The sequence below is a fragment of the Eptesicus fuscus genome, chromosome 18, assembly GCF_027574615.1.
Source record: "Eptesicus fuscus isolate TK198812 chromosome 18, DD_ASM_mEF_20220401, whole genome shotgun sequence".
Classification (NCBI taxonomy): Eukaryota; Metazoa; Chordata; class Mammalia; order Chiroptera; family Vespertilionidae; genus Eptesicus; species Eptesicus fuscus.
Window position 1 is genome coordinate 1,077,254 of NC_072490.1, and position 17,416 is coordinate 1,094,669.

Below are 17,416 nucleotides of genomic sequence, written 5' to 3' on the forward strand. Positions count from 1 at the left end.
GATGGGACTCCTCCCCGGGTGCCGTGTGTGCGATGGGACTCCTCCCCGGGCCCCCGTGTGCGATGGGACTCCTCCCCGGGCCCCCGTGTGCGATGGGACTCCTCCCCGGGTGCCGTGTGTGCGATGGGACTCCTCCCCGGGCACCCATGTGTGCGATGGGACTCCTCCCCGGGCCCCCGTGTGCGATGGGACTCCTCCCCGGGCGCCGTGTGCGATGGGACTCCTCCCCGGGCGCCGTGTGCGATGGGACTCCTCCCCGGGCACCCATGTGTGCGATGGGACTCCTCCCCGGGCCCCCGTGTGCGATGGGACTCCTCCCCGGGCGCCGTGTGCGATGGGACTCCTCCCCGGGCGCCGTGTGCGATGGGACTCCTCCCCGGGTGCCGTGTGCGATGGGACTCCTCCCCGGGCCCCGTGTGCGATGGGACTCCTCCCCGGGCGCCGTGTGCGATGGGACTCCTCCCCGGGCGCCGTGTGCGATGGGACTCCTCCCCGGGCCCCGTGTGCGATGGGACTCCTCCCCGGGCGCCGTGTGCGATGGGACTCCTCCCCGGGCGCCGTGTGCGATGGGACTCCTCCCCGGGTGCCGTGTGTGCGATGGGACTCCTCCCCGGGTACCCATGTGTGCGATGGGACTCCTCCCCGGGTACCCGTGTGTGCGATGGGACTCCTCCCCGGGCGCCGTGTGCGATGGGACTCCTCCTCGGGCGCCGTGTGCGATGGGACTCCTCCCCGGGCACCCATGTGTGCGATGGGACTCCTCCCCGGGCCCCCGTGTGCGATGGGACTCCTCCCCGGGCCCCCGTGTGCGATGGGACTCCTCCCCGGGTGCCGTGTGTGCGATGGGACTCCTCCCCGGGCACCCATGTGTGCGATGGGACTCCTCCCCGGGCCCCCGTGTGCGATGGGACTCCTCCCCGGGTACCCGTGTGTGCGATGGGACTCCTCCCCGGGTACCCGTGTGTGCGATGGGACTCCTCTCCGGGTGCCGTGTGCGATGGGACTCCTCCCCGGGCCCCCGTGTGCGATGGGACTCCTCCCCGGGCCCCCGTGTGCGATGGGACTCCTCCCCGGGCCCCGTGTGCGATGGGACTCCTCCCCGGGCGCGGCGCCAGACCAACTCACATCTTCCCCGGGGTCTCCGGGCTCCCCCGCGCGGCCGGCTTCTCCCTGCACAGAAAGGGGGTGAGGGTCTGGCCGCCCCGCCTCCCCCCGCCCAGCGCGCAGCCCGGGCCAGGCCCTCACCTTCTCTCCCCGCGGCCCGGGCAGTCCTCGGTCCCCTTTGGCTCCCTGCAGGGACGGCAGGAGGCAGCAGGTCAAAGGTGAGCCTGCTGTGGGCGCAGGGTCAGAGGGCACGAGGCTGCGGGCGGGCGGAGGCGCCATACTCACCGGCTCTCCCACCAGGTCGCGGGCAAGGCCTCCAGGGGCTCCCTGCGGGGAGAGGGCTCAGTGGGGATCCGGCCCGCCCCGTGCCCCACTTCCCGGGCGCCCCCACACTCACCTTCTCTCCCTTCACTCCAGGGGGCCCGACCGCAGCCTGTGGGGAAGGCCAGTGAGCTCCCACACCTCCCCAGCAGCCCCCACACTCTGCCCTGGGCGGCCCTGCAAACCAAGCTGGGGGGTCAAAGGTCACCTGTCCAGGGGTCCCCATGGGTCCAGGTTCTCCTTTAGGTCCGACAGGGCCAGGCAGGCCTGGCGACCCCTGTGGCAGAACAGTGAGGAGCTCAGTGCCTCCCCTCCTCCCCCTCCCCTCCCCCTCCCTCCTCCCCTCTCCCCTCCACCTCCTCCCCTCCCTCCTCCTCTCCCTCCCCTCCTCCTCCCCCTCCTCCCCTCCCTCCTCCTCTCTCCCCTCCCCCTCCTCCCCTCCCTCCTCCTCTCTCCCCTCCCTCCCCCTCCTCCCCTCCCTCCTCCCCATCTCCCCTCCTCCCTTCCTCCTCCTCTCTCCCCTCCCCCTCCTCCCCATCTCCCCTCCCCCTCCTCCCCTCCCTCCTGCCCTCCTCCCCTCCCCTAGGAGCCCGTCGCAGGCCTGCAGGGAGCTGCCCTCAGAACACACACCGGCACGCCCGGGGCTCCTCGGTCTCCGTCTTTGCCGCCGGCACCATCGCGCCCGGGGGCTCCCGGCTTCCCGGTCTCCCCCTGGAGGAAGGGCTCTGTCAGGGCCGCCCGCTGCCCCCCGACCCGGAGCCCAGCCCGACCTCGGGACTCACCACTTGTCCAGGCAAACCCGGCGACCCCTGGGGACCCTGAGGGAGAGAAGTCCGTGAGAGGGGGACGCGGGCGCACGGGCAGGGACGGGGACCGGGGCTGGGGCTCACTCACCACCAGGCCGGAGGCGCCGGGGGGCCCGGGGAGGCCCACGGGTCCAGGAGGTCCAGGCAGGCCCTGGGGGAGAGAAGTCAGCACGCGCCCCCCGCCCCCCCCCCGCCGTGACCCCGGCCACGGCCTGGCCACTCACCCGTCCTGGCGGTCCCGTCTCTCCCGGCTCCCCCTGCGAAGACCGAGACGTGAGCCGGACAGGCACGCCCAGCCCCCCCACAGCAGCAGGCAGGGCAGCCAGGGGGGTGCAGGCGGTACCCCGCGCTGGCACGGCTCGGGGAGCCCCCCCTCCCAGCCACACCCGCACACGCCGCCGCTCACCTTCAGCCCGGAGGGTCCCTGCGGTCCCGCGGGGCCAGCGAGACCCTGGAGAGAAGTGTCGAGGGCGGGGGTCAGGGGTCAGGGGTCAGAGCCACCCCCCTGGGCTCAGGGATGAACACAGACAGGTCTGGCTCCTCCGTGGGGCCTGCCCCCGTCCCACCCCCTCGGGGCAGAGCCGCCTGTCACTCACCGGGGCCCCGGGGGGTCCAGGGTCTCCGTGGCCTCCCTGGTGGAGAGAGGGTCCGATGAGGCCGTGCTGCCCACTGTGGGGGCTGGGCAGGAGGGGGCGGGAGGGGGATTCTGGGTACTCACCGCCGGGCCAGGGGCTCCCCGTGGGCCTTGCAGTCCCTGGAGAGAGAAGGGGCTGCTGAGCCTGGATCCGGGCCGCCCCCCCAGCACAGGTCACCCGTGGCCTCGGCCGCTCCTCACGGACAGCACCTACGGCCTGTGCGTGCGCGTGCACACACGACCCCCCACACACATCCTGCATCCGCACCCCCCCCCCGGGCACACAGACACCCCCCGGGGGGCAGGCGCCCAGCAGCACCGGGCCCAGCTTCCTGCCTCCACTCACCGGCTTCCCCTCGGGCCCGGCCACACCGCGCTCTCCCGACAGGCCCTGCGGAGAAGGGGTTTGAGGCCACCCTGTCCCTCCCCCGCCCCCCCCCGCTCCCCCCGACGTCCCGGGCGCCGCAGGACTCACCGGGATGCCGCCTGGGCCCCTCTGTCCAGGCTCCCCCGGCTCGCCCTTGATGCCGGGCGCCCCCTGCAGATGAGGAGCTGGCTGAGGCCCATCACTGCCCGTGCCGGTGCCCACACACCCCGCCCAGCAGCCCCGCAGAGGAGGGGGAGGGGGAGGGGGAGGGGGAGGGCGAGGGGGCTCACCCTGTCTCCTTTGGGGCCTCGGTCGCCGTCACTGCCGGGCTCCCCCTGTGAGGACGACATGTCAGGCCAGGCCCCGGCGCCGGGCAGGAGCGGGCCCCAGGCTGACCCCACACACCGACCTTTGCGCCCTTGAGTCCAGGGGGTCCTTGCTCCCCAGAGGGCCCAGGACCTGGCTTGTCCACGTCCACCTGTGAGCACAAGGTCAGAGGGGAGGATGGTCTGTCACGGAGGCATGGAGGGGTCGTCCCAGGTCACAGGGCCAGAGGTCATGGGGTCAGAGACACCACATGGAGCTGCTGGGCCGACACCATGGTGGCTTCCTAGCGGCCTAGGGCGGGGCGGGGCGGGGCTCACCTTGTCGCCGGGCAGTCCGGGGGGGCCGGGGGGGCCCGGGGGGCCGGCTCTGCCCTGCAGGAAAGAGAGTGGGTGGCTGCCCCGCGAGGCCCCTCGGCCGCCCCGCCCCGGGGGCCCACCCCAGCTCACCTGCTCTCCGCGTTCTCCTTTCTCTCCCCGCTCTCCCTGAAGAGCACATGGTGGGGTGGGGTATGTTCGTGGGGAGTCCAGCTCCTGAGCCCCCTTCCCTGGCTCCCGGCACCCCCAGGGCTCACCCGTTCTCCTGGTCTTCCTGCCTCCCCCGCACCCCCAGCCGAGCCCGGGAGCCCAGGAATGCCAGGCTTCCCAGGCTCCCCGGCCAGGCCAGGAGGGCCCGGGGCGCCCCTCTCCCCGAGGGCCAGGCCGGGGGGCCCCTGAGGGCCGGGGTCTCCACGGTCTCCCTTCGGCCCGCGGTCTCCGGAGAAGCCGATGGGGCCCTGGCAGAGAGAGGAGTGAGTGCCGGTGGCCGTGCGACCCTGCCCCCCGCCGGGCGCCCCCTGAGCAGCCCGAACAAACCTGCTTGCCGGGGGGGCCTGGCTCGCCGGGGTCCCCCTTGGGGCCGCGCCGTTCGGGCCCGGGCAGGAAGCCGCTGGAGCCCCCCTGCCAGGTCTCCACCATCTCCCGCAGGGCTGAGGTCTGAGCAGGGAGGGCAGAGGGCAGGGCCGTTAGCTGCAGCCGGCCCGGCCCGCCCCGTGGGCACACTTGGCCCATGCCCCCCCCCGCCCCCCCCCCCCGTGCCCACACCCAGACCCCAAACCGCCTACCTTGATCCCAATGTTTTCCAGCAGCCGCTCCACATTCTGGAAACACAGCTGGGTGAGGGGCTGCCGGCCGGGGACAGCCCTGCCCTCCCTCCACGCCCGCCCCCCCCCCCCGTCTCCACGCCCGCCCCCCCCCATCTCCATGCCCCCCCCCGTCTCCATGCCCACCCCCCCGGCCTCCACGCCCGCCCCCCGGCCTCCACGCCCGCCCCACCCCCCCCCCGGCCTCTGTGCCTGCCCCCCCGGCCTCCGTGCCTGCCCCCCCCAGCCTTTCACCAGGGACCTCAGCCCCGGGTGGAGGGCGCAGGGCCCTGGAAGCCCCGCCCGGCATGTCCCCAGGTTCCCAGGGGGAGGCTACAGCAATCCCCGCAGGGCAGGGGCCGAGCGAGCTGGACAGACGGTGCGGGACCTGGCGCAGGGGACAGGGAGGCCCCGCCACTCACCGGCCCACTCCCGGGCTCTCCTCTCAGGCCACGCTCTCCAGGAAGGCCCTGGCACAGAGAGACAGGCTGCTGGGCCCACGTGGGGACGCGTGTGCGCATGTGTGGGGGCGCGTGTGCACATGTGGGGGCTGTGGCCACCCGGGCAGGGAAGGGGGGACCTCACCTGCTCGCCTTTGGATCCGGTGTCCCCCCGGTCACCCTGAGCACGAAGAACCATCAGGTGGGGGGGTGCCCAGCCCTGCAGCCCTCACCACCCTCCTCCCAGCACGTGCCGCTCACCTTGGGGCCCGGACTTCCTGGGACGCCAGGGAAACCCTGAGATAGGACAGAACACGGGGGTTCACACAGGACCGGGCGCCCTGGGCGGGGTCTGGTGGAGACCCCGTGGCCGCTGCTCCCAAGTCCTCGCTGACCCTGCACACTCACCTGGCCGGGAGGGCCCACCTGCCCGGGGAGGCCCGGGGGGCCGGGGAGGCCGGGGCTGCCAGAGGCTCCGCGGTCGCCCTTGGGGCCCTCGTGACCCTGTGGAGGAGGCAGCCGGCATCAGCCCTGAGGTCCCAGAAAGACTGGAGCCATATCCCAGGGTCAGGGTCAGTGTCAGGGTCATGGGTCAGAGGTTGCAGAAGACTCGCACTCACTTCTCTCCCGGGGGCGCCCGAGTCTCCCTTCTCCCCCTGTGGAAGGAAGACAAGGGCGCTGCAGCCACGGGCCTGCTCTGGGCCTGAGCGAAGCCCAGGGGCGGGGCTTTACCTTCCTCCCGTCTTCTCCGGGCTCCCCAGCTTCTCCCTGTGGACAGAGGACGCACGTCAGCCCGAACATTCCCCAGCGTCTGACCCTGTCTGAGCTGGCAGGCGGCCCTCTGTGCCATGGCTCCCACCCCCGTGGCCTCGGAGCGTGGCCTGTGGCCTGTGGCCTGTGCCGTGTGAGCGGCTGCACACCAGCGGGTGTGCCTGTGCAGGTCTGCTGGCTCCACCCTGAACGACACACGTGCTCCTGTCTCTGGCGTCCTACACATAACCCCCGCCTGCACATATCCTGGGTCTGTGTGTCAGCATGTGTGCTTGTGCGTGGGTCTGCGTGTCACATGGGCGACACTGGGTAGGTGCGTGTGGGCGGGGCTTATGCCACACGCCCTGGATGAACACGTGTCTGTACGTCCCTGGGGCTTGAGAAGTGTCTGTGTGACATGTCTGCAACTCTTGTGTGCATCATCTCAGTCTGTGTGGCGCACGTATGTGTGTGAGTGACTATGGATACAAATGCACGTGTCCTTATGTCCCAGAATGTGTACATGTCAGAGCCTTGGATGGGTGTCTCGCCAAGTCCCAACATGGGTCCACATGCGGCCCTGGGCCTGTGTCTTAGCACATGTCTGAGGGTGTGTGGAGGTGTCTGTGACGTGTTTCCACGGGTCCCTGCGTGTGGCCTCCCCCGTGTCTGCTCACTCAGCCTGTGTGGGTGGCTCCTGGTCCATGGCTGTGGGTGTGGGTGTGTCCGCCCATCTCAGCGTGTCTGTGCCTGCACCCCGGGCTGTGTGCATGTGCAGGTGGTCTGCGTGTGCACTCCGTGTCTGCACCCCGGACTGTGTGCATGTGCGGGTGGTCTGCGTGTGCACTCTGTGTCTGCACCCCGGGCTGTGTGCATGTGTGGGTGGTCTGCGTGTGCACTCCGTGTCTGCACCCCGGGCTGTGTGCATGTGCGGGTGGTCTGCGTGTGCACTCTGTGTCTGCACCCCGGTCTGTGTGCATGTGCGGGTGGTCTGCGTGTGCACTCCATGTCTGCACCCCGGGCTGTGTGCATGTGCGGGTGGTCTGCGTGTGCACTCCGTGTCTGCACCCCGGGCTGTGTGCATGTGCGGGTGGTCTGCGTGTGCACTCTGTGTCTGCACCCCGGTCTGTGTGCATGTGCGGATGGTCTGCGTGTCCTGGGCTGTGTGCATGTGCGGGTGGTCTGCGTGTGCACTCCATGTATGCACCCCGGGCTGTGTGCATGTTCCTCGGCAGGTTCGCCATCCGCCCTGACACTCACGTTTCTCCCGTTCAGGCCTGGCTTGCCGTCCTCGCCCGGCTTTCCCTGTGGGAAGAGACCATTGGCTGAGGTCAGAGCTGGGGTGCGGGCGGTTGGGGGGCAGAAGGGCACCAGGAAACCAAGACTCACCAGTGCTCCAGGGGGGCCGGGGGGGCCGGGAGGTCCCTGCTCTCCTCGGAGGCCCGGAAGCCCCTGGAAAAAGCCTTTGCTAGGATTGAGGGGACAGACTCCCTGGGCCGCCCATGGGCTGGGAGGACCCCATAAGGATCTCCTCCAGCCTGGCCGGGGCTGAGCGTGACCTGTGACCTCAGTGATGGAGCGCTGACCTGTGACCAGGAGGTCACGGTTTGATTCCCGGTCAAGGGCATATGTCCGGGTTGCAGGCTCAATCCCCAGTGGGGGCCGTGCAGGAGGCAGCCGATCCACGATTCTCTCTCATCATGGAGGTTTCTCTCTCCCTCTCCCTTCCTCTCTGACATCACTAAATATATATTTTTAAAAGGATGCTCCTCCAGTGCAGAGACCCTCGGAATGGGAGTGCCACTGCGATCCCCTGAGGCAGCCCCATGGCCCACGGCGGGAACGCCCACGGGAAGGGACTCCAGGGCAGAGGCCAGAAGGTGGGGCTCGGCTAACACCTGCCGGGGCCTGGACCCCCCTGAGGACAGGACGCGACCACCTCCCGCCCCCCAGACGGACACTGGACTCTGATGATGGCTGAGGCCGGCCCCCCGCTTGACTCCTCCCCTTACTTACGTCTCTCCCCGGGTCCCCAGCTTTGCCCGGAGCACCCTGAGGAGAGACCCACAGTCAGGGAGCCCACAGGGGTCATGGGGTCAGGGACCCTGGTTCCTATGGACCCAGGGCCGGCAGGGTAGCAGCGCCCCCCCAGGCAGGTCCTAGGAGGCGGACATGACCCGCCCAGAGCACATCCACACCAAGGAGACCCCGGGAGGCCAGGGTCACTCAAAGGGGCGCAGGGCGGGCGGGGCCGGGCAGGGACCACCATGACTCACGTGCAGCCCAGGGGGGCCAGTGGCTCCCGGCTTCCCGTCCAGCCCGTTGCGGCCGTCCAGGCCAGGGGGGCCCCGGTCGCCCTGGGGAGAACCAAGGGGTCAGAGGCCTCCCGGGAGGAGCCCAGCCACAGCCGGAACCTCCACCTCCTCTCACCTTGTCTCCTGCGGGGCCGCGAGCACCTGGGTCGCCCTGGAGGGAACAAGGTCCGTGAGCGGGGAGAGCCAGACGGGGACGCAGGGCCCGGCCGGCGTGGCTCAGGGGCTGGGCATCAACCCGTGAACCAAGAGGCCGCTGGTGCGATTCCCCTCAGGGCACAGGCCTGGGTTGCCGGCTCGATGCCCAGTGGGGGGCGTGCAGGAGGCAGCTGATCATGATTCTCCCTCTCCCTCTCCCTTCCTCTCTGAAGTCAATACAATTATTTTATGAGATTGTACGGGATCAAGCACATCACTCACCTGTGGGCCCGGGGCCCCCCGAAGTCCGGCGACGCCCTGAGGACAAGGCAAGGAGACGTCAGAGCCGGCTTCCCAGGCCCACCCTCCCCTGGGGCCAGCCCCACTCACCCTCTCCCCGGAGGCTCCGGGGGGGCCGGGGTCCCCCTTGGGTCCTGGAGGTCCTTCCTGTCCACGGTCGCCGGGCTCTCCCTGCGGCAGAGACGAGCGTTGGCAGCACAGCGAGCCACGGGCACGCGAGGCCGAGAGCCGTGGGGCCCGGGATGCCCCGAGCTCCGCCTCACTCCACCCACAGACCCGATACCTTCTCTCTGGCTCCGGGCCCCGTGTCCACCTGCGGAGGGACAGGGAGGGGGTTCAGCCAGGGAAGCGGCGGGTGGGGCAGAGGGAGCCGCGGAGGGCCGTGGGTCAGTGAAGGTACCGAGGGGCACGGGGGGCGGGGAGTCCGTGGAAGGGAGGAGGGGACACAGCGGGGAGCCAACAGGGTAGGAGAGGGGGCCACAGAGGACCAGGCCTAGCCCAACCCTTACCAGCCGTCCTGGAGGTCCGGGGGGGCCCTGGAAAGGAAAGCACTGTCGTCCCCGGAGCCGAGGCCCCAGGCCTGGCTCAGGTCTGCCCCCCAGAGACCCCGCAGCCAGCAGGCCTGGAGGTGACCCTCAGCGCTCCCCACCTTGACCCCAGCCCCCTTATGGGTCCGCTGACCAGATGGAGTCTAGAAATCTCCCGTACCCGCCCCCACCTCCGGCCCAGAACACGGTACGACTCACCGGCTCCCCACGATCCCCTTTGGGCCCAGAGGGTCCAGGGCTGCCCTGCAGAAAGTCAGAGGTCAAGGTCACTGAGGTTACAGAGCGGTTTCGGGGAGCACCCCAAGGACTCAGGGGGTCCTGGCGGCCTTTGGGGGTCGTGACAAGGGGGTCGCAGGAAATGAGGCTTGTGAGGGGGCAGCATTTCAGGGTTGGGGTGGCAGGATCAGGGGTTGGGAACTGGATGGCTGGGGATGGAAGTTGAGGTCAGGGGTCAGGGGTCAGGGGTCAGAGGTGAGGACTCACGTTCCGTCCGTCCTCTCCGGGATCTCCCGGGTCTCCCTTCTCACCCACAGGCCCCCGAGCTCCCGGCAGGCCCTGCGGAGGACAGTGGTCGGAGCCAAAGCCGCCGGCGTTTGGCAGGGCCCCCCTGACCCCCTACACTGTCCCAGGTTCCCCATCACCCCAAAAGCCGCGCCAGGGTTTGCCGTCACCGCATGCCTCCTGCAGGGTCCCCCTCTCTCCCCAGTGGTTCCCGCCACCACGCCCTCCCCCAGGCCGCCCTCGCCCGCTTCCTGCCACGCCTCACCCGCAGGCCGCGCTCGCCCGCTTTCCCCGGCAAACCCGGGTCCCCCTGGATGGAGAGAAAGCCGACGGGGTGGTGAGCGAGGCGCAGACTAGCTCGGGGCCTGGGCACTGGGCACGCCGGACAGGTTCGGGGGGAGGGGGGTGGGCTGATGACCTGGGGGGGGTCCCAGCCCAGGGGTCACAGTTCAAGGGTAAAGGGTAAGACCCCACAGGGCAGGGAGTCTCACCGGGGGACCCTCGTCGCCTTTCTCTCCGACTTCGCCCTGTGAGACGTGAGAGTCAGCCAGGTCCCGAGACCCCGAGATGCCGGGACACCCCATCCCGGTACACGCCATCCCGGTACACGCCACCCCGGTACACGCCACCCCGGGACATCCCACCCCGGGACACGCCATCCCGGGACATCCCACCCCGGGACACGCCATCCCGGGACACGCCATCCCGGGAAACGCCATCCCGGGACATCCCACCCCGGGACACGCCATCCCAGGACATCCCACCCCGGGACACGCCATCCCGGGACACGCCATCCCGGGAAACGCCATCCCGGGACACCCCACCCCGGGACAACCCACCCCGGGACACGCCACCCCGGGACACCCCACCCCGGGACACCCCACCCCGGGACACCCCACCCCGGGACACGCCACCCCGGGACACCCCACCCCGGGACACGCCATCCCGGGACACGCATTCCCGGGACTCCCCATCCCGGGACACCCCACCCCGGGACATGCCATCCCGGGACACGCCATCCCGGGACACGCCATCCCGGGACACGCCATCCCGGGACTCCCCATCCCGGGACACGCCATCCCGGGACACCCCATCCCGGGACACGCCATCCCGGGACTCCCCATCCCGGGACACCCCACCCCGGGACACGCCATCCCGGGACACGCCACCCCGGGACACGCCATCCCGGGACACCCCACCCCGGGACACGCCACCCCGGGACACGCCAACCCGGGACACCCCATCCCGGGACACGCCACCCCGGGACACGCCACCCCGGGACTCCCCATCCCGGGACACGCCATCCCGGGACACCCCATCCCGGGACACGCCATCCCGGGACTCCCCATCCCGGGACACCCCACCCCGGGACACGCCATCCCGGGACTCCCCATCCCGGGACACCCCACCCCGGGACACGCCACCCCGGGACACCCCATCCCGGGACACGCCACCCCGGGACACGCCACCCCGGGACTCCCCACCCCGGGACACGCCACCCCGGGACACGCCATCCCGGGACACGCCACCCCGGGACACCCCATCCCGGGACACCCCATCCCGGGACACCCCATCCCGGGACACCCCATCCCGGGACACGCCATCCCGGGACACCCCATCCCGGGACACGCCATCCCGGGACTCCCCATCCCGGGACACGCCACCCTGGGACACGCCATCCCGGGACACGCCACCCCGGGACACCCCACCCCGGGACACCCCACCCCGGTACACGCCATCCCGGGACTCCCCATCCCGGGACACCCCACCCCGGGACACGCCATCCCGGGACACCCCACCCCGGTACACGCCATCCCGGGACACGCCATCCCGGGACTCCCCATCCCGGGACACCCCACCCCGGGACACGCCACCCCGGGACACGCCACCCCGGGACACCCCATCCCGGGACACGCCATCCCGGGACACGCCACCCCGGGACACCCCATCCCGGGACACGCCATCCCGGGACACCCCACCCCGGGACACGCCATCCCGGGACACGCCATCCCGGGACACCCCACCCCGGTACACGCCATCCCGGGACACGCCATCCCGGGACTCCCCATCCCGGGACACCCCACCCCGGGACACGCCATCCCGGGACACGCCACCCCGGGACACCCCATCCCAGGACACGCCATCCCGGGACACCCCACCCCGGGACACGCCATCCCGGGACACGCCATCCCGGGACAACCCACCCCGGGACACCCCATCCCGGGACACGCCATCCCGGGACACCCCACCCCGGGACACGCCATCCCGGGACACCCCACCCCGGGACACGCCATCCCGGGACTCCCCATCCCGGGACACGCCATCCCGGGACACGCCATCCCGGGACACCCCACCCCGGGACACGCCATCCCGGGACACGCCATCCCGGGACACCCCACCCCGGTACACGCCATCCCGGGACACGCCATCCCGGGACTCCCCATCCCGGGACACCCCACCCCGGGACACGCCATCCCGGGACACGCCACCCCGGGACACCCCATCCCAGGACACGCCATCCCGGGACACGCCATCTCGGGACACCCCATCCCGGGACACGCCATCCCGGGACACGCCATCCCGGGACACGCCACCCCGGGACACCCCATCCCGGGACACGCCATCCCGGGACACCCCACCCCGGGACACGCCATCCCGGGACACGCCATCCCGGGACAACCCACCCCGGGACACCCCATCCCGGGACACGCCATCCCGGGACACCCCACCCCGGGACACCCCATCCCGGGACACGCCATCCCGGGACACCCCACCCCGGGACACGCCATCCCGGGACACCCCACCCCGGGACACGCCATCCCGGGACTCCCCATCCCGGGACACGCCATCCCGGGACACCCCATCCCGGGACTCCCCATCCCGGGACACCCCATCCCGGGACACCCCATCCCGGGACACCCATGGCCCCCTTACGTCTCTTCCTCGGGGGCCGACAGGTCCTGGGGGGCCGGGCCGCCCAGGGTCGCCCTTCTCTCCAGGAGGCCCTGAGTCACCCTGAGGAGGAGGCAGGAACGGGGCTGCGTGAGGCGGCCGGCCCCGAGGAGAGGGGAACCCGGCGCCCGGCCTCCCCCAGGGTCGCAGGCACTCACCGGGGGTCCAGCTCTGCCAGTGAGGCCGATGGGACCCTGCGGGGCACGGGGGACACAGGACTCAGCTGGTCTCCCAGACACCCCCCATCCTGACCCCCTTCCCCACAGGGACTCACCCGGCTCCCAGGGTCGCCCTTGGGGCCTGGGTCTCCAGGAAGAACCGAGCCGGGAGGGCCCTGGGGATAGAAGAATGAGAAGTCGGGGTCGGGGAGCGAGCCTTCCCTCCCCCTCCTCCCAGCACGCCCTCACTCACCGGCTCCCCTTTGGCTCCCGCAGCGCCTCTGGGCCCCACTTCTCCCTGGAGGGACAGAGACCACCAGCAATCACGCCACAGCCTCACGGCCTCTGGGCCTCCTCTGTGACCTTGACCTCTGTCCTGTGACCTTGACCTCTGTCCTGTGACAGCCTCCCTCGCTTTCCCCAGACTCACCTTCTCTCCTTTGACTCCCCCGCCAGCAGGTCCCTGCAAACAAACAGGACAGACAGCGTGCTGGCCCGGGCCCGCAGAGCCGCGGCCTTGCGGGGGGATGGGGTCCCGGCCGGGACCCCGGAGCTCATCTGCCCGAGCTCACAGAGTCACTGCTGGGAGTTCATGACCAGCATGGCGGTCACAGGGTCACGGGGTCACAGCCAAGGTCGGAGACATGTCATAGCACGAGAGTCCGCCTCAGCCTGAGCCTCCCCGGGGTCCCGGGGTCCCTGGCTGGCAGGTCAGTCTCTGCTCGAGGGGCTTCCCTGTGCTCGGAGCCCCCCTCACTCACCGAGGCAGGGTCCCCCGGGCGGCCAGGCTCCCCCTGCGGAGAAGGGACAGAGGCAGAGATGGGACAGACCCACCGAGGAACCCAAGGCCCCAGTGTCTTGCCGCCCGGTCCCTGCTACGGGGGTCAGGGGTGGGACACAGCCCCCAGCCACGACCCACCTTCTCTCCTCGGCGGCCCGTGGGTCCTGGTGGCCCCTGCGCGTGGAGACAGCGTGAGCCCAGGGAGGAGGGACCCGTGAGGCCCCCCCAACGCTCCCACCACAGTCCCCTCACCTCAGGGCCCTCCGCGCCCGGGTGCCCGGCGACTCCCGGCAGCCCCTGGGGACGAGGAGGAGAAACGCTGGTCGGGGGTGGGACGGGCAGTTGTGGCAAATGGCAAGCCAGGGCTAGAGGTGGGGTGGGGCTGGAGGGGTCAGGCCAGACCAGGCTGTAGGTCTGCAGGGGTCAAACTCGGCCAGGTCGCTGGAAGTCAAGGTCAGAGCTAACAGCAGGTCCCTGGGGTTGAGGCCCAGTCCCTGCCTCCGCACGTGAGGCGGTGTCAGGGGGCAGGGCAGTGGCTCAAGGGCGAGAAGTCAGACCAGGAGGGGCCAGAGCCCAGATCACCGGGCACTAGCATGGGGGCCAGTGGCTCACCTGGGGTCCCACTGGGCCTGGGGGTCCACGTTGGCCCTGACGGAACAGAATGGGTCAGAGCAGAGTCTGGCCCCAGACACCCCCCCCCCCCAGGGCCCTGAGAGCCCCCCGGGCTGCACTTACCTTCTCTCCTGTCTCCCCCACAGCCCCTGGCAGCCCCCGGTCACCCTGAGGAGACGGGAGAGGGGCCTTGATTGTCAAACTCCGCCCATCTGGACTCTGAAACCACAATCCTAACACCCCCCCCCCCCAGTCCTATAGGGATCCCCGAGGGTCAGCCTCACGCCAGGCCGCTCCTAAAATGCACGTACTCGGGGGCCGCCGTCTCCAGGAAGTCCCCGCAGGCCCTGGAAGGGGGTCAGAGGGTGAGGCTCGGGCAGAGGGAGGAGCAGGGGCTGATGGCTGAGGGTCGGGGCTGGGGCCGTGCCCCCCACTCACCGGCTCCCCCGGGAGCCCGGGTGGTCCTGGGAGGCCTGGGGCTCCATCCTCACAGTCCCCCTGAAGGAGAAACAGGTGGGTCGCCGACCTGCTCCCAGGCCCAGGCCCTGCCCCCGCCGGGCACCCGGAGGTCAGGGGTCCTACCTTCTCTCCTTTCTCCCCGGGGGCGCCCGCGGGGCCTTGGGGTCCGGGGCTCCCAGGAAGACCCTGCGAGGAGGGGAGTATAAACGCGAGCCCCAAAGCGTGAGGCCCGGCACCCACCCTGCTCCAGCAGCGCCCCAGCCTCACCGGCAGCCCGGGGTCCCCGGCAGCAGCGCCGCCCTCGCCGGGTCCAGGGGGGCCCTGGCGAGAACAGCAGGTCAGGGGCGGTCACGGGGACCCGGGCTCCACGCCCCCCGGCCCACTCGCCCTCGCTTACCCGCTCCCCACGGTCGCCTTTGTCACCCTGGAAGACAAGTCGTGACCTCGTGACCCCGGGCCACCCCTCCACGCCCCACCACACAGGAGGAAGGAGGGTCACGGGGCCCAAGGGGATGACGAAGGTCATGGGGCAACTGAGGAGCCATGGGGGGGGGGGGGTCCAGGGTTCACTGGGCTCAGAACTACCCAGCAGGTTCAAAGGGCGTCACCAGGTCGCTGGGTTACAGGAAAGTCATGAGGCCATGGGGTCGTGCATTCACCTTCACAGCTGTTCCAGGAAGTCCTGGGGGACCCCGGGGTCCTGGGTCCCCCGATGGGCCCCGAGATCCAGGAGGGCCCTGATGGAGAAGACAGCGTATAAAGCACCCCCACAGACCTACCCTCCTGCCTCCTGTGCCCCCCCCTCCCCCCCACCGCACTGCCCCTCACGCCCTGGAACTCACCGGAGGTCCAGGAAGGCCTGGGCCATCTCCCCCCGTCACTCGGCCGGGCTCTCCCTGCAGGGACAGAGTGGCAGGATCCTGGGTGCAATTCTGGGCACAGGAGTCTTGCTGGGGGGGGGGGGGGCCTGGAAGTGCCCCTGCTATTCCTTATGGTGCCTTAGGGAACCCACCTCCTCCCCTTCACTTACCGGCTCCCCCTTTGGGCCTCGAGGTCCTCGCTCTCCCTGAGGACAAAACGGGGCAAAGGGTGATGCTTGATCTCAGGTGAGTCCCAGGTGGGCCCCCACGGCCCCCCCCCCCCACCGCCCTGGTCCCCGCGCTGCAGAAAGAGCCCGGGAAGATGCTGGGAGAGCAGAGAAGGGACCACGAGCTCACCGGATCTCCACGAGGGCCGGACGCCCCTGGGGAGCCCTGCAAACGAGGCCAGAGTCAGGACATCACCCCCGCCACGCGCTCCGCCACGCGCCCTGCCATGCGCCCCGCCACGCGCCCCGCAAGGGCAAGGCTCTCTCACCTTGGGGCCGGGCGTTCCAGGAATCCCGGGGAGGCCAGGGCTGCCTGGAGCCCCATCCACCCCAGGGGAGCCCTAAGGAGGCAGAGAGGTCAGGGCTGGGAGGGACCCTCCCTCGGGGCGCCTGGGGGAGCCCAGACTGCTGTTCACCCGCCTCCTCGCCCTGCAGGCCCACGGCGCTGCTGTGGGCGGGGCCGGGAGAGAGGCCCCCTCCGAGCTGGCGGGGCGGCCCGGGCCCAGGGCAGTGGCCTGGCAGTGGGACTTCCTGCCGCTGCGACTTAGAACTCCACGCGGTCTCCAGGGGCCAGGGGATGTCAGCCCCCCCCTTCCCCCCCCCCCCCCCCCCGCCGCTTCAGACTCCTCCCCAAAACCTCGTCACAACTGCACAGAAGGGGGCGCGATCGGGTCCAGCCAGGCTCCCAGGGGCACCTGTGGTTCTAACCGCTCGCTCCCCGTCCCCCTTCCCGAAGGGCACGCGGGGAGCTCAGTGGGGCTACACTCACCCTCTCGCCCTTCGCGAGGGAACTCCCAGGGGGCCCCTGGGGGCCAGGAGCACCGGCCCTGCCCTGTGGGAGAGAGCAGTGAGCAGGCTGCCCGGCCCGGGCACAGGGGACCTGCTCGGGGGACACTCACCGGAAGGCCGGGGGGGCCGGGGGGCCCGTCTCGTCCTCTCGGACCCTAGAAAGGGTGGCCAGTGAGACCCGGGCTGCCTGCCTCCCCTGCCCCACTGCCCCCAGCCACGCCCCCCACCAGGCTGCTCACCATCTCTCCGGACTCCCCCTTCTGGCCCTGGGGAAAGACACGTCGGACAAGGGTCAGTGTGGCCAGCGACAGGCACGGCCCTCGCCCCCTCTCCACCCCGGACACTGACCTTCGGACAGCGCACCACGCAGGGCTGTGGCTGCGGACACAGGGTCTCCTTAAGGCCGGGCAGTGCTACCAAGAGCTGCCAGACCCCCTCTTCTCCACGCCCCGGCCCCCCAGAGGCCCTTCCAAACCTGCGCGGCAGAGGCCGCCTGGCACAGGGCGGCCGCCAGGCCGCTGACCGCCCGGTCCAAGCCGGGCCCGTCGTCCGCAGCGAAGAAGGTCTGCACGGGGCCCGTGCCCGGCACCAAGCGACGCAGCTGCTCCAGGTCAGCCCCCGCCAGGCCCAGGGCCATCACCTGGAGCCCTACGGAGGTCCAGGGCCTGCATGACACCCCGCGGGGCCCGCCCCCCCCGGCGCCCTGCCCAGCAGCCCTGCACCTCACCAGCGGCCTGGGCCTCACGGATGGGGTTGGAGATGTCACCTCTCAAGGGCTCGTCCACTAACAGCACCATCACCCCTGGCGCCTGCCCGCGGCGCCCGGGAGCATCTGGTGCCAACAGGTACCTCTGGGCCGAGCCCACGGCTGTGCCTGGGAGAAAGGACAGGTCAGAGCCCAGGGCGCCGAGCT

The 17,416-nt window shown here is 71.0% G+C and overlaps 1 protein-coding gene across 1 annotated transcript in view; it reads right to left on the reverse strand.

The window, feature by feature from the left end:
• Positions 1-17,416, reverse strand: part of COL7A1 (collagen type VII alpha 1 chain) — a 36,548-nt gene that overhangs the window by 10,674 nt on the left and 8,458 nt on the right. Inside the window, exons 27-92 of the mRNA XM_054729811.1 lie at positions 17,231-17,377; positions 16,979-17,151; positions 16,852-16,881; positions 16,743-16,769; positions 16,614-16,658; positions 16,484-16,546; positions 15,984-16,055; positions 15,845-15,880; positions 15,658-15,693; positions 15,470-15,523; positions 15,287-15,364; positions 15,025-15,051; positions 14,895-14,948; positions 14,751-14,813; positions 14,607-14,666; positions 14,480-14,515; positions 14,292-14,336; positions 14,169-14,204; positions 13,809-13,853; positions 13,695-13,730; positions 13,537-13,569; positions 13,206-13,238; positions 13,029-13,073; positions 12,892-12,951; positions 12,776-12,811; positions 12,600-12,680; positions 10,157-10,192; positions 9,931-9,975; positions 9,648-9,719; positions 9,363-9,407; positions 9,126-9,152; positions 8,900-8,929; positions 8,707-8,787; positions 8,599-8,634; positions 8,297-8,332; positions 8,143-8,223; positions 7,883-7,918; positions 7,256-7,318; positions 7,127-7,171; positions 5,849-5,884; positions 5,737-5,772; positions 5,525-5,620; positions 5,378-5,413; positions 5,262-5,297; positions 5,099-5,146; positions 4,659-4,694; positions 4,411-4,530; positions 4,131-4,331; positions 4,006-4,041; positions 3,877-3,930; positions 3,642-3,710; positions 3,523-3,567; positions 3,341-3,403; positions 3,212-3,256; positions 2,950-2,985; positions 2,828-2,863; positions 2,638-2,682; positions 2,456-2,488; positions 2,320-2,382; positions 2,208-2,243; positions 2,056-2,136; positions 1,634-1,702; positions 1,502-1,537; positions 1,390-1,431; positions 1,246-1,290; positions 1,126-1,170 (exon numbers count right to left, since the gene is read on the reverse strand). Coding sequence (XP_054585786.1) covers positions 1,126-1,170; positions 1,246-1,290; positions 1,390-1,431; positions 1,502-1,537; positions 1,634-1,702; positions 2,056-2,136; positions 2,208-2,243; positions 2,320-2,382; positions 2,456-2,488; positions 2,638-2,682; positions 2,828-2,863; positions 2,950-2,985; positions 3,212-3,256; positions 3,341-3,403; positions 3,523-3,567; positions 3,642-3,710; positions 3,877-3,930; positions 4,006-4,041; positions 4,131-4,331; positions 4,411-4,530; positions 4,659-4,694; positions 5,099-5,146; positions 5,262-5,297; positions 5,378-5,413; positions 5,525-5,620; positions 5,737-5,772; positions 5,849-5,884; positions 7,127-7,171; positions 7,256-7,318; positions 7,883-7,918; positions 8,143-8,223; positions 8,297-8,332; positions 8,599-8,634; positions 8,707-8,787; positions 8,900-8,929; positions 9,126-9,152; positions 9,363-9,407; positions 9,648-9,719; positions 9,931-9,975; positions 10,157-10,192; positions 12,600-12,680; positions 12,776-12,811; positions 12,892-12,951; positions 13,029-13,073; positions 13,206-13,238; positions 13,537-13,569; positions 13,695-13,730; positions 13,809-13,853; positions 14,169-14,204; positions 14,292-14,336; positions 14,480-14,515; positions 14,607-14,666; positions 14,751-14,813; positions 14,895-14,948; positions 15,025-15,051; positions 15,287-15,364; positions 15,470-15,523; positions 15,658-15,693; positions 15,845-15,880; positions 15,984-16,055; positions 16,484-16,546; positions 16,614-16,658; positions 16,743-16,769; positions 16,852-16,881; positions 16,979-17,151; positions 17,231-17,377 — 3,608 coding nt within the window. The remainder of the gene's footprint in view (positions 1-1,125; positions 1,171-1,245; positions 1,291-1,389; positions 1,432-1,501; positions 1,538-1,633; positions 1,703-2,055; positions 2,137-2,207; positions 2,244-2,319; positions 2,383-2,455; positions 2,489-2,637; positions 2,683-2,827; positions 2,864-2,949; positions 2,986-3,211; positions 3,257-3,340; positions 3,404-3,522; positions 3,568-3,641; positions 3,711-3,876; positions 3,931-4,005; positions 4,042-4,130; positions 4,332-4,410; positions 4,531-4,658; positions 4,695-5,098; positions 5,147-5,261; positions 5,298-5,377; positions 5,414-5,524; positions 5,621-5,736; positions 5,773-5,848; positions 5,885-7,126; positions 7,172-7,255; positions 7,319-7,882; positions 7,919-8,142; positions 8,224-8,296; positions 8,333-8,598; positions 8,635-8,706; positions 8,788-8,899; positions 8,930-9,125; positions 9,153-9,362; positions 9,408-9,647; positions 9,720-9,930; positions 9,976-10,156; positions 10,193-12,599; positions 12,681-12,775; positions 12,812-12,891; positions 12,952-13,028; positions 13,074-13,205; positions 13,239-13,536; positions 13,570-13,694; positions 13,731-13,808; positions 13,854-14,168; positions 14,205-14,291; positions 14,337-14,479; positions 14,516-14,606; positions 14,667-14,750; positions 14,814-14,894; positions 14,949-15,024; positions 15,052-15,286; positions 15,365-15,469; positions 15,524-15,657; positions 15,694-15,844; positions 15,881-15,983; positions 16,056-16,483; positions 16,547-16,613; positions 16,659-16,742; positions 16,770-16,851; positions 16,882-16,978; positions 17,152-17,230; positions 17,378-17,416) is intronic.